At 39.7% G+C, this 13,544-nt stretch overlaps 1 protein-coding gene across 2 annotated transcripts in view; it reads left to right on the forward strand.

Moving 5' to 3' along the window:
* Positions 1-826: 826 nt before the first annotated feature.
* LOC143940920 (granzyme A-like) overlaps positions 827-13,544 on the forward strand; it is a 21,741-nt gene continuing 9,023 nt past the window's right edge. For both annotated transcript variants that reach the window (XM_077462742.1, XM_077462743.1), the window contains exons 1-4: positions 827-972; positions 4,391-4,529; positions 5,241-5,382; positions 12,955-13,227. In XM_077462742.1, coding sequence (XP_077318868.1) covers positions 918-972; positions 4,391-4,529; positions 5,241-5,382; positions 12,955-13,227 — 609 coding nt within the window. In that variant the 5' untranslated portion in view covers positions 827-917. The remainder of the gene's footprint in view (positions 973-4,390; positions 4,530-5,240; positions 5,383-12,954; positions 13,228-13,544) is intronic.

A 13,544-nucleotide genomic window follows, 5' to 3' on the forward strand; every position in this document is an offset into this window, starting at 1 on the left:
GAGGGGAGGCCAATAATGTACACAGTGCTCTGAAGGGAGGCCTGTAATGTACACAGTGCTCTGAACGGTGGTCTGAGGGGAGGCCTGTAATTTACACAGTGCTCTGGACGGTGGTCTGAGGGGAGGCCTGTAATGTATAGTGCTCTGGTTGGTGGTCTGAGGGGAGGCCTGTAATGTACACAGTGGTCTGAGGGGAGGCCTGTAATGTACACAGTGCTCTGGACGGTGGTCTGAGGGGAGGCCTGTAATGTACACAGTGCTCTGGACGGTGGTCTGAGGGGAGGCCTGTAATGTACACAGTGCTCTGGATGGTGGCAAGAAGTATCTTTCTTTTTATCTCATGGACAACATGTGAGAAATAATGTATATATCATACAATTATTCCATAAACACATACCACATACACTGCATATATAATTTGAGGAAAATATGCTTATAAAATAATTTACCATTTGCCAATAGAAAAAATAAATAAAATTTCCCCGGATTTAATTTTGAAAATCTGGTCACCTTAATCTAACAGGAAGTTTGAAACTCTCCTTTAATGGTCATCTCAGGTTGGAAGAGATCTGCAAGCACAATGTAAGGCTGATAACATCTATCCAAAATCTGAACTGACCAGTTTTAGGTGGTCTGTTTTTTTTGTTTCATTGTCATTCAGTAAGTGTTTTGCCCCCCAGCATCCTTTTTTGGTGTTTTTCCAAACTACAGAAATTAATTTATTACGACGACAATCTTCCTGCTAATTGTGATGAGGCGGTGGTGGTCTCTAACCACATCAAAAGTCTGTAAACCCTCATGTGAAGCAGAGCATTTCTGAGAAGTCAGCCCACATCACCTGTTCACATATATAAATGTCTGCTCCATCTCTGGCTGTAGTGTGAGAGCTCAAGTTTGCTTCAGAGAGATTCCTAACAATGAGGCATCTCCACTTACTCTCAGCTGTGTCCTTCCTTCTGCATATCAATGGCTGTAAGTACAGACTCACATATACTCTTATTTGTTTCTTTCTATGGTTGTTTGACAGTACCAGTAAACCTAAAACAAAATGCTTAATTTATCTGAAAGAACCTCTTATATCATCCTCAAATATATATATACTGGTATTTATTTATTTTTTTATACAAAGCCTCCCAATCTTTATATGTTTTATGTCTACATAATTTCTACAGGCGTGTTTTTGTTCTATGTTTTAGGCTAAAGGAGGCTTACCATTGACAAATGGAAATATCCTTTACTGGGATTACTGAACTAGACGTTAGCTGTATGATAGAGACTACACCTCCATACTATTTCATTTCTATTAGTAATTTTTAGAGTGCAACAAGAGATCATTGAAAGAACCACATCAGTCATTGGGGTTAATGCACTTACTAAAGGCAAATAGACTGTGCACTTTGCAACTGCAGTTGCAGTAATTTTCACCAAGCTTAGTGAATGTGGTAAAGCTTCATGTTGTAAAGAATACCCCAGTCAGGTGCAATGGATAAAAAAAAAAAATGCAGTTTTGCTTGCACATGATTGGATGACAGAAATCAGCAGAGCTTCACCACACTCAATAATCTCTGGGGAAAATGAGTGTAACTACACTTGCAAAGCGCACAGTGTATTTGCCTTTAGTAAATCAACCCATTGCCTACTAAAGTATATCTTTGGACAAAATCTTTTTTTTTGTTTGTGATAGAGTGGAGAAGGATTAAAACTTCTGTCAAGTTTCTATTGCTTTACGTGTTCATCGCTTCTATTTGTACTAGAGACCCATGTACCCATTGTAAGAGCTTTCCCCAAAGCAAGAGGTAAGGGGAAATTCTCCAATGGGGACACCTAGTCTGGAACCAACTGCCTTAGCCCTTGTACACACGATTGGATATTTCGACAACAAAATCCGTCGGATTTTGTCCGAAACTGGTGTTGCATACACACGGTCGGACAAAGTTGTCGGAACATCCGATCGTTCGTAACGTGATGACGTTATTTCGTTCCGATGGGACTACGTTCAGGCTAGTAGCCAATAGCTTTGGTCTAGGAATTTGATCTGAGCATGCGTGGCACTTTGTCCGATCAGAATTCTCTACAAACAATCGGACACAGTCCGATCGGATCATGTTGTCGGAAAAGTTCATAGTCCAGCTCCAAAACTTTGTCGGTCGGATATTCCGACGGAAACAGTCCAATGGAATCCACACATGGTCGGATTATCTGACAACATGGTCCAATCGGACATTTTCCGTCAGAATATCTGACCGTGTGTACAAGGGCTTAAAGGGGAATACATCTCACTTTAAGAAAGTTCATCTAACTTCCTGTTGTGTCTCTGGAACAAGAAGTGAAGCAAAATAAATAAACTGACTGGGGTTTTAACCCCTCCCTGCTCTATCTAAGAAACAAAATAAAAATAAAATAAATAAATAATTAAAAATTGGCTAAACAGGCACATGAAGTAGCTCACGGTCTAATGCATTTACCAGTTACATGGACACATACTAGGCTAAATTTACCTGCAGAGCAGTTTCTAATGCTGGTTTATTAGATTGTTGCGTGTAACTAGAGGGAAGATTAGGTTTCTGTTTGGGTTAAGCTGGCCATAGATGGATCGAAAATCATCCGATTCAGACCAACTGAATTTTGATGCATCTATGGCCATTCCCACTCAAGACACATCGATCTAATGATCATCTTCTCACAAACACGAATGTTGGAAAATTTACCTTCAATCAGTGCTGCAGCCAGTAGCTGCAATGCTGATCAGTGTATTCTGACAGTGGAGGAGTCCCTGCTGTCAGAATACAATAGCACAGCGGGAAGGATTCTTCAGGCTCCATTCACATCTAGGCATCCTGGATCGTGGGATCCCTGCAAATCTTCTCTTGATCCTGGCACGGTCCATTTGCAGCAAGCCCTTGCGATCCTCGTCAATTCCAATGGCATCCCGATCGTGGGTCCGATTTTGCTGCAGTTGGGGTGCCATTGGTGTTCCAGAACTACTTTTGGGGGAATTGGCGTATTGTAATTCTGTTTGCGTGATTTTACTGTAATTCGTGGGACGACAATTGCGGCGAAATTGTGCCACAATCGGGGTGCCATTGGTAGTGACGGGATCGCAAGGGCGTCCCGTAATTTGCCGTGATTCCAGAATTGATGGCTGATAAAAAATAAAAAAAATTAATCTATAGCTAGTTTTAGAAGGCACTCAGTTCAGCACATTTGCAGTCTGCTATCTAGGGACAATGCTCTGGCTCCTGCATTGGTTATATCCCAGCCCCAGGTCCATATAGACATTCGGTTGTGTGGCCGTAGGAAGAAAACAATGGACTACAAGTCCAGTGGTGTCATCACACTTGTGCCCTATTCCGTTCTGAGAGTCGCCATGGAAGATGGAACTTGTAGTCTCTCCATTTCCTGATAAAATATCTGTAAATGGATGACGCAGCTGTGGGAGCACACAGGATATTGCAGGGAGAAGCCCTGCGATTCAGATAGGAGAAGGTGGGGGACATCTGGGTAATGCAAACATAATTCAGGTTACACCCTATATATTGGTGTAACATGGTCCAATAGGTCAGTGGTTCTCAACCTCAGTCCTCAAGTACCCCCAAAGGTCCATGTTTTCAGGTTTTCCTTTACTTTGCACAGCTACTTTAAATCAATATCAATGACATGGTATTGATAAGAGCTATTTTATCTAATGCCCCATACACATGGTCGGACATTCCGACCACAAAATCCGTCTGATTTTTTTCTGACGGATTTTGGCCGAAACTTGTCTTGCATACACACGGTTGCACAAATTTGTCGGAAAATCTGATCGTTACGAACGAGTTGACGTATAAAACGTACGATGTGACTACGAAGAGGCCAGTAGCCAATAGCTTTCATCCCCAAATTTATTCTGAGCATGCGTGGCACTTTGTGCATCGGAATTCTATACACACGATCGGAAAAAGTCCGATCGGATTTTGTTGTCGGAAAATTTTAGGTCCTGCTCTCAAAATGTTTCCGTCAGAAATTCCGACTGAAAAAGTCTGCTAGAGCCCAAACAAGATCAGATTTTCCAACAACATAATCCGATCGGACTTTTTCTGTCTGAATTTCTCTCCGTGTGTACGGGGTGTAAGGGAGGTTCCCAAAACATAGCCCATTGGGGGGTACTTGAGGACTGAAGTTGAGAACCACTGCAATAGGTGAACTAAGCCTTTAAAAAGCAAAGGGCTTTAAGAAGTACCCTTCAATTGCCCTCTGTGGAGCTTAATACAGATTTATTTCACTTGATGGAACCTTTTTACTTTAGCATGGGTGCTGGGTTTACTGCATTGCATTAGCAGCTCACTGAATGCTTAGACTTAGTGACTTGAACTGCTCTCTAATAACTTCAATGTACTTTAATCTACAGATGGTTGTATGGAAATAATTGGAGGGAATATCGCTGCTCCCCACTCTAGACCTTACATGGTTTATCTGAAAGATGACGAATTATGTGGCGGGGCGCTCATTAAACCTAACTGGGTGATAACTGCTGCTCATTGTAACTTGTAAGTATATTATATTGCAGCCTTTGAGATACTGTAGCTTAAAGAAATAAATATAAAATACTTAATAATTTATACAAAATGTTATTATTATTATTATTATTATTCACGATTTATATAGCGCCAACAGTTTACTCAGCGCTTTACAATGTATAGGGGGGACAACACAATTACAGTACAATACAAAAGGTACAGGAGGGCGCTGCTCGTAGAGCTTACATTCTAAAGGGAGGGGGTGGTGGTACAAAAGGTAATAGCTGCAGAGAATGATTTGATGGGGGTGGCAAAATGTGCAAATATCTCAAGGTTTGTGCAGGAAGGAAGGGGAGAAGAAAGGAAGAAATAAATGAATAATATATATACTAGCAATGTGTGCCCATTTCTTGAATTGATTGCTGTATTGTCTAGTTTACCTGTTCTCGCTGTTTGTGCTGTCCATCTGGTTCACTGCTGAGTGCTGCATTTCCACCTGCTGGGGTGTCAGATGAAATGGATTCTATGGGCACCACAGCTCTAGAAGTGAATAATGGCAGTGTGATTGGGAGGACAAATAATGTTTAGAGTTTTAAAAGTCATTTTCTAGCAACAAATGCTGATTTTAACATGTGTGTGAAAAAGTTAAACATTGCACCAATGTGAAGTGGTTAAAAAAAAAAAAAAAGTTTAAAATAACTTTAAATTTCCTTTTAGTAACTTTTAATATTTTGATTTCAGTGGAAATGCGACAAAGGCTTTCTTAGGTGTTCACTCGCTGAGTGCGATTACAAAACAGCAGCAAGTGATTCGCATTAAACGTGCTATTAAATACCCTTGTTTTGATAAGCATTTAAAGATAAATGACCTTCAACTGTTAGAGGTAAGAATAACTACATTTATTCCTTTCATTTTATGTAGGTCTTTTGTTATTAGAAGAAAAGACAATGTTAGTAGAGGAAAAACAGTAGCATCCTGTATAAGAAGCAACTAATACTCACCTTTTTTAGTAGGCAGTGTGGTCAAGCTTTGTTGTCTTGCACATCTGTGTACTCCACTGCTTTTGGGTAAGAACTCCTTTGCTGGATGCTGTGGTTCCCCTGCTGTGGTTCCCCCTGCCAACCCATATATTACTACTGTGTCCTGTGGCAGGGAACAGTGGGTGACCATCATAGCACCCAGTGGGGGGGGGGGTTCCAAGGATCTGACACACCCAGACGTGATGGATAGCCATGGCGTTGGCAGACTTGCAAGACAACAAGAATTTACACACTACATGCTAAGTATTAAAGCATTAAACTGCTTTTTAACAGGATGCTAATGAATTTATTTCATTACTGATAGGGTCACTTTAAAGGATAAGCCTGACTCAAGTTTTTATCAGTTAGTTCTGTTCCCCATCTAAAGATGCCCATAGATGGATCGAAATTTTGATCCATCTATGGTTGTTCCTGCTTAACAAAAGTCGATCCAATGGCCTGTTCGCATGATTGGAAATGTTCGATGACAGGCTGTTGGCAGTAAATCCAACTGTGTGTACGCTCCATCAGACAATTGTTGTCAGACTTTCCTATAACAAATGTTGGCTAGCAGGTTCCCAAATTTTCCGGATTTTCCGAGCATGTGTACACTAGTCCGTTGGACAAAAGTCCAAAGTACAAACACGCATGCTCGTAAGCATAAGCAGTCGGACTTGTAAACCTGCGTTTGTAATGGAGAATTAACATTCCTGACATGGCAAATTATGAAATCTCCAAATGCAGCGCACATTCTCTTCTTCTTTAATGGGATAATAATGAAGCTGTTTACTGGTGATACTGATGGAGTTATTGCAAACTAATTTTCAAAGGCTTTTTTTTTTCTAGTGATATCAAAAATAATATTATTGTGCTTTTTCCCGTAGTTTACGTTGGTGTCCCTTGTCAATTTAACCAACTATGTTGGTGTCCCTTGTTAACTTTACATTGTATTTTTTTTAATGTAACTGCCTACTCTCAAACTGTAATTTGAAGTAAAACACATAGCCAAGTATTATTGTACACAATTTTTTTTATTGTGCATTAAAAAAAGAAAACAAATAAAATTAGACATGCTATCTGCCAATAGAACTTAACCAAAAGTTCATTCTATGCATCCAAAAATATAGAAAATATACCAAATCAAATCATTATTCAACCAAAAAATAATGTCAAAGCAATAACTCCAAGGCCAATAATCAATAACATGTTATCTCCTCCGATTCCACAACATGTCTGGTTGACGAATGGCCATTCAGAAACAAACTGAAAAGCGCGAAGCAAACTTCTACCAATAATAAATTATCAGAAGGAGCCCAAAGGGTGGCACTAAAGAGCTGAAAAAACACGTAGTACGTCACTACATTTGTAATTGTTGGCCAACAATTGTCTGGCCATGTGTATGCAAGACAAGTTTGAGCCGACAAAGGTCCACGGCATTGTTGGCCAACAATGTGATTGTGTGTACGAGGCATAAAAATAGATTTCTGTTGGAAATTTTTCTCTTGATCAGCTGGCTGAATACTTGTCTAACAATTTTCTTAAAAACATCTACAAATTTATTATTACTGATTTGCGGGTTAAAAGTAGATTTATTCCTAAAAGTGCTATGTTTGATATCATTCGGTGGCGGGACAGAAGTGGTTCTGGGGTTGTTTAAAAAATATTTTTTCATATTTAAGCCCCTTATGTACTTCTGAATATTAACATAAGTCTCAAATTTGTTCAGGTTCTTTTTTGGGGCAAACTTGAGGCCTTTGTCTAATACTGTCAATTCTTCAGTTGTTAGCGAGATGCCACTCAAGTTAAAAACACCTACTCCTTTTACTCTCTTTTTCGCTTGAGTTCTCGCTCCTGCTCTTCTTCCTCTCTTCTTTTTGGGCTTCGTTCTCTGTCTCTCTGCACATCCCTCACCCTCGGAGTGTGATGATCCGGGCCTCTGCCTAAAAAAGCCCTATTTGTATTTGGATCGGGGTAGTAGGTCTGATAGTACTCTTCTTCCCTTTCATTCTCTCGATAGTCCCTTAATGGTGCATAATGATTGTATGTGGGGACTGAATAATGGTCGTAGGGTCGATAATAGGGTTGTGCTGGACCCCAATCATCTCTCTCTCTTCGGTTCTGATCGTAATATGGAGCAGGGTTCCTTATTTGAGGAGGATAGTAGGGGGCTCGAGGCTGTTCGTACGAAGGGTGATGCCATTGGTCATCCTGATTCGCCCTCTTATTCTGGGCTTTTTTCCAGTGGGGTTTTTTTCACCCCTTTTTCGGCGTCTGGGGGTTGTGTGGAGGCCTTTTTTCCGGGTATTGAGGTGTTGACTGTTTGGGATAATTCTGTCCCACATTAGGTCTATTCCTCATTGGGGACTCGTTAGATACATTTTTTACATTTTTTGTTGTTTGTCCACTTGTAGAAGATATTACAGTGGGGATGTGCAGAGAGACAGAGAACGAAGCCCAAAAAGAAGAGAGGAAGAAGAGCAGGAGCGAGAACTCAAGCGAAAAAGAGAGTAAAAGGAGTAGGTGTTTTTAACTTGAGTGGCATCTCGCTAACAACTGAAGAATTGACAGTATTAGACAAAGGCCTCAAGTTTGCCCCAAAAAAGAACCTGAACAAATTTGAGACTTATGTTAATATTCAGAAGTACATAAGGGGCTTAAATATGAAAAAATATTTTTTAAACAACCCCAGAACCACTTCTGTCCCGCCACCGAATGATATCAAACATAGCACTTTTAGGAATAAATCTACTTTTAACCCGCAAATCAGTAATAATAAATTTGTAGATGTTTTTAAGAAAATTGTTGCAGAAGATTTAAAGGACCTTGACACCAAGAAACATACCGAGCCAAACCATATGAGATGTGGAATGAAACGCCTCAGTGAGCGGAAAGATATAGTGATCCGCCCAGCGGACAAAGGTGGAGGCATTGTAGTTTTGTCCAAAACGCAATACAATGATAATATGGCAAAATTGCTGAGCGACACTAAGACTTACACTATCTTACCAAAAAATCCTATCTTTAGAGGAAAAAAAGAGCTGGAGCTTGTAGTCCATCTGGGGCTAAAAAAAGCTATCTTGACCAAAAAAGAAGCCCAATACCTCATACCAGAAGCAGCAAGAACACCAATTATCTATTATTTACCTAAAATTCACAAGGACAGGACCAACCCCCCACCGAGACCCATAGTAAATGGGATAGATTCCCTTACTTCAAGGATGGGATCCTACATAGATAACTTTCTACAGCCGACAGTACAAAAGACGAAGGCTTATCTCCGTGACACTAAGCATGTTTTACAGATTTTAGATGAGCTCACACAGGACGGACCTTTTATTCTGGTCACGGCAGACGTAACTTCACTCTATACCATAATTCCCCACCATGAAGCATGCGAGGCTGTGAAGTGGGGTCTGAGAAATCACTCTGACCTCATTTGCTTTCAACGAAAGTTTTTAGTTAAATGTCTGGACTTTTGTTTAAAAAATAATTATTTTTGGTTTAATAAAACGTTTTATCACCAAACTACAGGGGTCGCGATGGGGGCCAAATTTGCCCCGAGTGTGGCCGGTTTATTCATGGCTAGATGGGAAGAGAACGTAGTATTTTTAAACCCACCTAAAGAACTAGTGCTTTATAGACGTTATATTGACGATATTTTAATACTTTGGAAAGGGAGTAGTGCCAGTCTTAATCTGTTCCAACAAAAATTAGATGAGAATAATCTAAATATAAAACTTACCTGGAATTCAGATGAGAAGGAGATAGTTTTTTTAGATTTACTAATTGCACAAAGTGGCGGGAGAATAGAAACTAAAACACACTTCAAAAGTGTAGACAAAAACAGCTATCTCCCGCTGACAAGTTGCCATCACCAAAATTGGCTTTTCAATATCCCCAAGGGGCAATTTATGCGCCTACGGAGAAATTGTAGCAAAAAAGAAGTGTTCCTCGAACAAGCGGAATCCATGGGACAAAGATTCCAAGAGAAGGGTTACGACAAGTGCGTAATTCAAGAAAAAATATCAGAAGTGGAGAAGATGGACCGCGAACATCTCCTTAAAGATACGAAAACGCAACACAAAGCCAAAAAAGGTGTAGAAGGAGCAATAATTCTGGACTATAATAACCAATACAAAAAAATAGAAAGTATAATCAAAAAACACTGGCACATTCTCTTGAATGATAAAGATTTGCACAAAGTTCTACCTCCTAAACCGAAGTTTATTTATAGACGCGCCCCCAACCTCAGAGACATGCTAGTGAAAAACATACCTGATCCTCCTGTGAATAATTTCACGTTCTTCACTGGGAAAGGTTTCTTCCCTTGTAAAAGATGCCTAGCGTGTACCAGAGCGAGTAAACCTACTAAAGTCTTTGAATTTTTAGCCTCAAGTACCGGTAATACCCACAAGATTAAAGATTTTATCTCCTGTAATACAGTAGGCGCTGTTTATGTTTTAGAGTGCAGTTGCGGTCTGCAGTATGTAGGCCGCACAAAAAGGCCTTTAAAAATTCGATTGAAAGAGCACATACAAAATATACAAAAGGGGTACGATAAGCATAATGTCTCTAAACATTTCACTACTCACCATAATAGAGACCCCAAGCATTTGAAATTTTGGGGTATTGTCCCCTATGTTAGACACTGGAGGGGAGGGCACAAGGTGAGGACTCTAAGTCAGATAGAGTCCAAATGGATATATACCCTCGATACCTTTGCCCCCAGGGGATTAAATATAGAGTTCGACTTGAACTGTTTTATTAGTGATTTTTAACCCCTTTTAGATATAAATTTTTATGTGCGATTTCATGTTATGGTCCTTTATCTTCTTTCAATATTTTAATTTTCTTATACCTTTTAAAATGATTTATCTACATACCGTCATCTTAATATCATATGTTCTTAAACCTATGCTCCTATAATTTTAGGCTAAACAATTTTATGCGATTTTATGCAATTTTTATAGTTTTAGCTTGCTATGTTTGTATCACATGTCTAATGTGGACGTCACCTCCGTGCCTCCACATTATGTGTGTTTGTAACCTGCTTAGTAACCTCCCCTTGGACTTTATTTTAAATTTGAACACTATTTTAAAATTGAACAATAATTTTAAACTGATTTTAATTACCTTTCCAGTTTTCTAAATACAGCTGTGTATATGTAGCCTTTTATATCTACCGATATAAGATATGGTTCCTTTAGCCATTTTCTACCTTTCTCTGCTGGCCCAATAAGATAGATTGATATCTATTGAGGTTCCCGTGTTTTGTATCTTAGTTTCAATTTTAGTTCTATAATTTTAATGCTCTATATAACATTAAACCACCAAAACATGGCCACTTACATATCTAAATTTGAGCTCCAACAAAATGGCCGCCGGACGTGCTCTATCATCTTACATTAGTTTAATAGCATATAGCACGATCTATGATATAGCACAGTCCGCAGTTATAACTTAATCAGTTCGCCACATTCAGTATAATGTCTGGCCAAACCTCCCCCCGCTCTTCCGTTTGCGCCCCTGTATTTACTGTCTCCGCTGCGCTGTCTAATGCTTTATTTAGATGGGAGGCCACCCATAACATCTAAATCCATTCGGCCCGCCCCCCACTAGCATTACTATGGCTACACAGCGTTGCATTAGCATATCAATGAAATGGGCGGCGTAGTCCCGCCCAGTACACCTATAAGTCACTTCCTGTACCCTGTGTAACTATCCCAGTTGAAGTCTCCAAGACGTAACGCGTAGGAACCCGGAAGTGACGTCCATATCCGGTTTTGCTCTAATGCTGTTTGTCTGATGTGCTTAAACCAGCATCGTTTGTGAGTAGTTTTTAAACTTGTTTAATAAAACTTAGATGTTTGAAATACTACACTATGGCGGTCTCCTTTAATCTATTCCTTTGAGTTTACTTGCCATTTACGAGGAAGTTAGAGAAGTCTCCCAAAAGATTGTGTCACTCTGCCGTTTCCAGCAATCATCCTGGTGATCATCATTTATATTGCTGTTTACTCACAGCAGTGAGGTAATTGCATATTATTTGCACTTTATTGCACGGATCATCACGGATGGATTGATTGCCCAGCACGTTGCACATCTCACTTAGTGCATTTACCGAATTGCATGATCTGCCTGTGTATGGGACATTTTTATCTCCAATCACGCTGGTCACTTGTACTAAACAGTTTATATTTGTTTGATACCTGTATTTTTCATTTTTAAGTAATATCCACTCTTTATATGTTTTTATAAGTAATATCCACTCTTTATATGTTTTTTTATGATAAATTTGCGTAAATTTGCGTTTTTTGCACATTTAGCCACTTTATGGTCCTTACACCAGTTATCACTTAAACGTACACTCCTAACTTGTCTTTGCTTTATTATATATATTTTGCAAAAAAGTTCATACACTATATATATGTATGTATTTTGGTCTTTATGACAAATTTGCGTTTATTTGCACAGATAGTCACTCTACAGTTTAGGCACTAGCTATCACTTTTATGCATGCACAGAAGCATTATTTGATTAATTTATGCACAGTTGCACTTTGTATTTTTAACTGTATATTTGTGGTTTACTACGATTATTTTATGGTTTGAAATTAGCGCATCGCAACTTTTAAATTTATTTTCCAGTAGTGAGAGACAACTCATTTAGTGATTGCTGCTTTTTTCTATTAGTTATTTTCCATTCTTCCCATAGAGCGCAGAAGTTTTTAGATATATATAATACACGATTTCTATCTCCTTCCTCCATGGCGCCCAAAAACACAGCTAGCAAGGAGACAGCTACTTTGACAGAAGGCACTTTTCTCCATCTCCAGGCACTTAATGGCTTGCCTGGTACATTTGAGGTTGACAATCCCTGCGTTCCCTCAAGCAGGTGCTTGGCGTCACACTTAGAGGAAAAAAGTGCCATCTATCAACACAGCCATTTTCTTAATAGCTTCGGTTGTTGGCAACCATGGAGGGATAAGGGAGGCCTTGTCTAACCTCACAACTAGTCCAAAGCTGGCCATACATTGAAATCTCCCGCTGTGGCTAATGTATTTTGGCAGCTGGTCCTGCCGGCTATTTTGACCCTACTTCTCCTATGGATCATAGGAGTGCAGTTTGTTCTGCACTCCTGCGACCTGTATTTAGTTGACAGCAGGCTAAAGTCTTTCTCAGCTTTCAGAGGCAGTAAGCAGGGATCTGATGTCAAACACTGTACTGCATAGAGCAAGGAGCTGAGTATAATCTGAGACCTGAGTGGAGCTAAAGGACACACCCCCTTCACAGTCTCATAGGGAAACTACTGTGTGCTATAGAGTGGACGGGGACATCTCCCAGGATTGCTTGGTGTTTTACATAATGTTTCATTATGAATACAAAAAGCAGTGGACTAAGTATTTTTTCAGTAAATGTTATTTTTTTTGTTTACAGCTGGAGAAACCGGCCAAGTTAAACAAGTTTGTGTCAACCCTGCCGCTACCAAAACAAGAGCAGAATATGAAACCGGGAACAGAGTGCAGCACTGCTGGGTGGGGGATCACTGATATAAAGAAAAAAAAAGAATCAGATGTCCTGCGTGAGGTCAACCTGACCATTGTAGATAATGAAAAATGTGGAAAAGCATACAGTAAGAAAAAACAAACAATAACCAGCAGTATGATATGTGCGGGACCACTTAAAAAGCGCAAAGATGACACTTGCCAGGTAAGAATGCTTAATCTTTTTTTTTTTTTTAATAGTACCTGGTGATCCTGCCATGAATGTCTTTGTGTAGGTATTTCCTGTTACAAAGTGACCACTGTTTTCCAGTTGTGCCTCTGCATTGTCACCTTGGTGTTGACTACAATGTGCAGTCCACCATTACCACAATCACGAACGTGGTTCTGTGCAAAATGTGTGGCTGAATTAGGCTGGAAGAAGATGGGATTTTTATAAAAATAAAATGCAATTGTTAACGATACATGGTGCTTCACAAAACTAAGGGCCAGATCACACCATGCATGCGCGTTCTTGATGCATTT

The sequence above is a fragment of the Lithobates pipiens genome, unplaced genomic scaffold (genome assembly GCF_037356315.1).
Source record: "Lithobates pipiens isolate NorthernLeopardFrog02 unplaced genomic scaffold, aLitPip1_a1.2 Scaffold_3, whole genome shotgun sequence".
NCBI classification, from domain to species: Eukaryota; Metazoa; Chordata; class Amphibia; order Anura; family Ranidae; genus Lithobates; species Lithobates pipiens.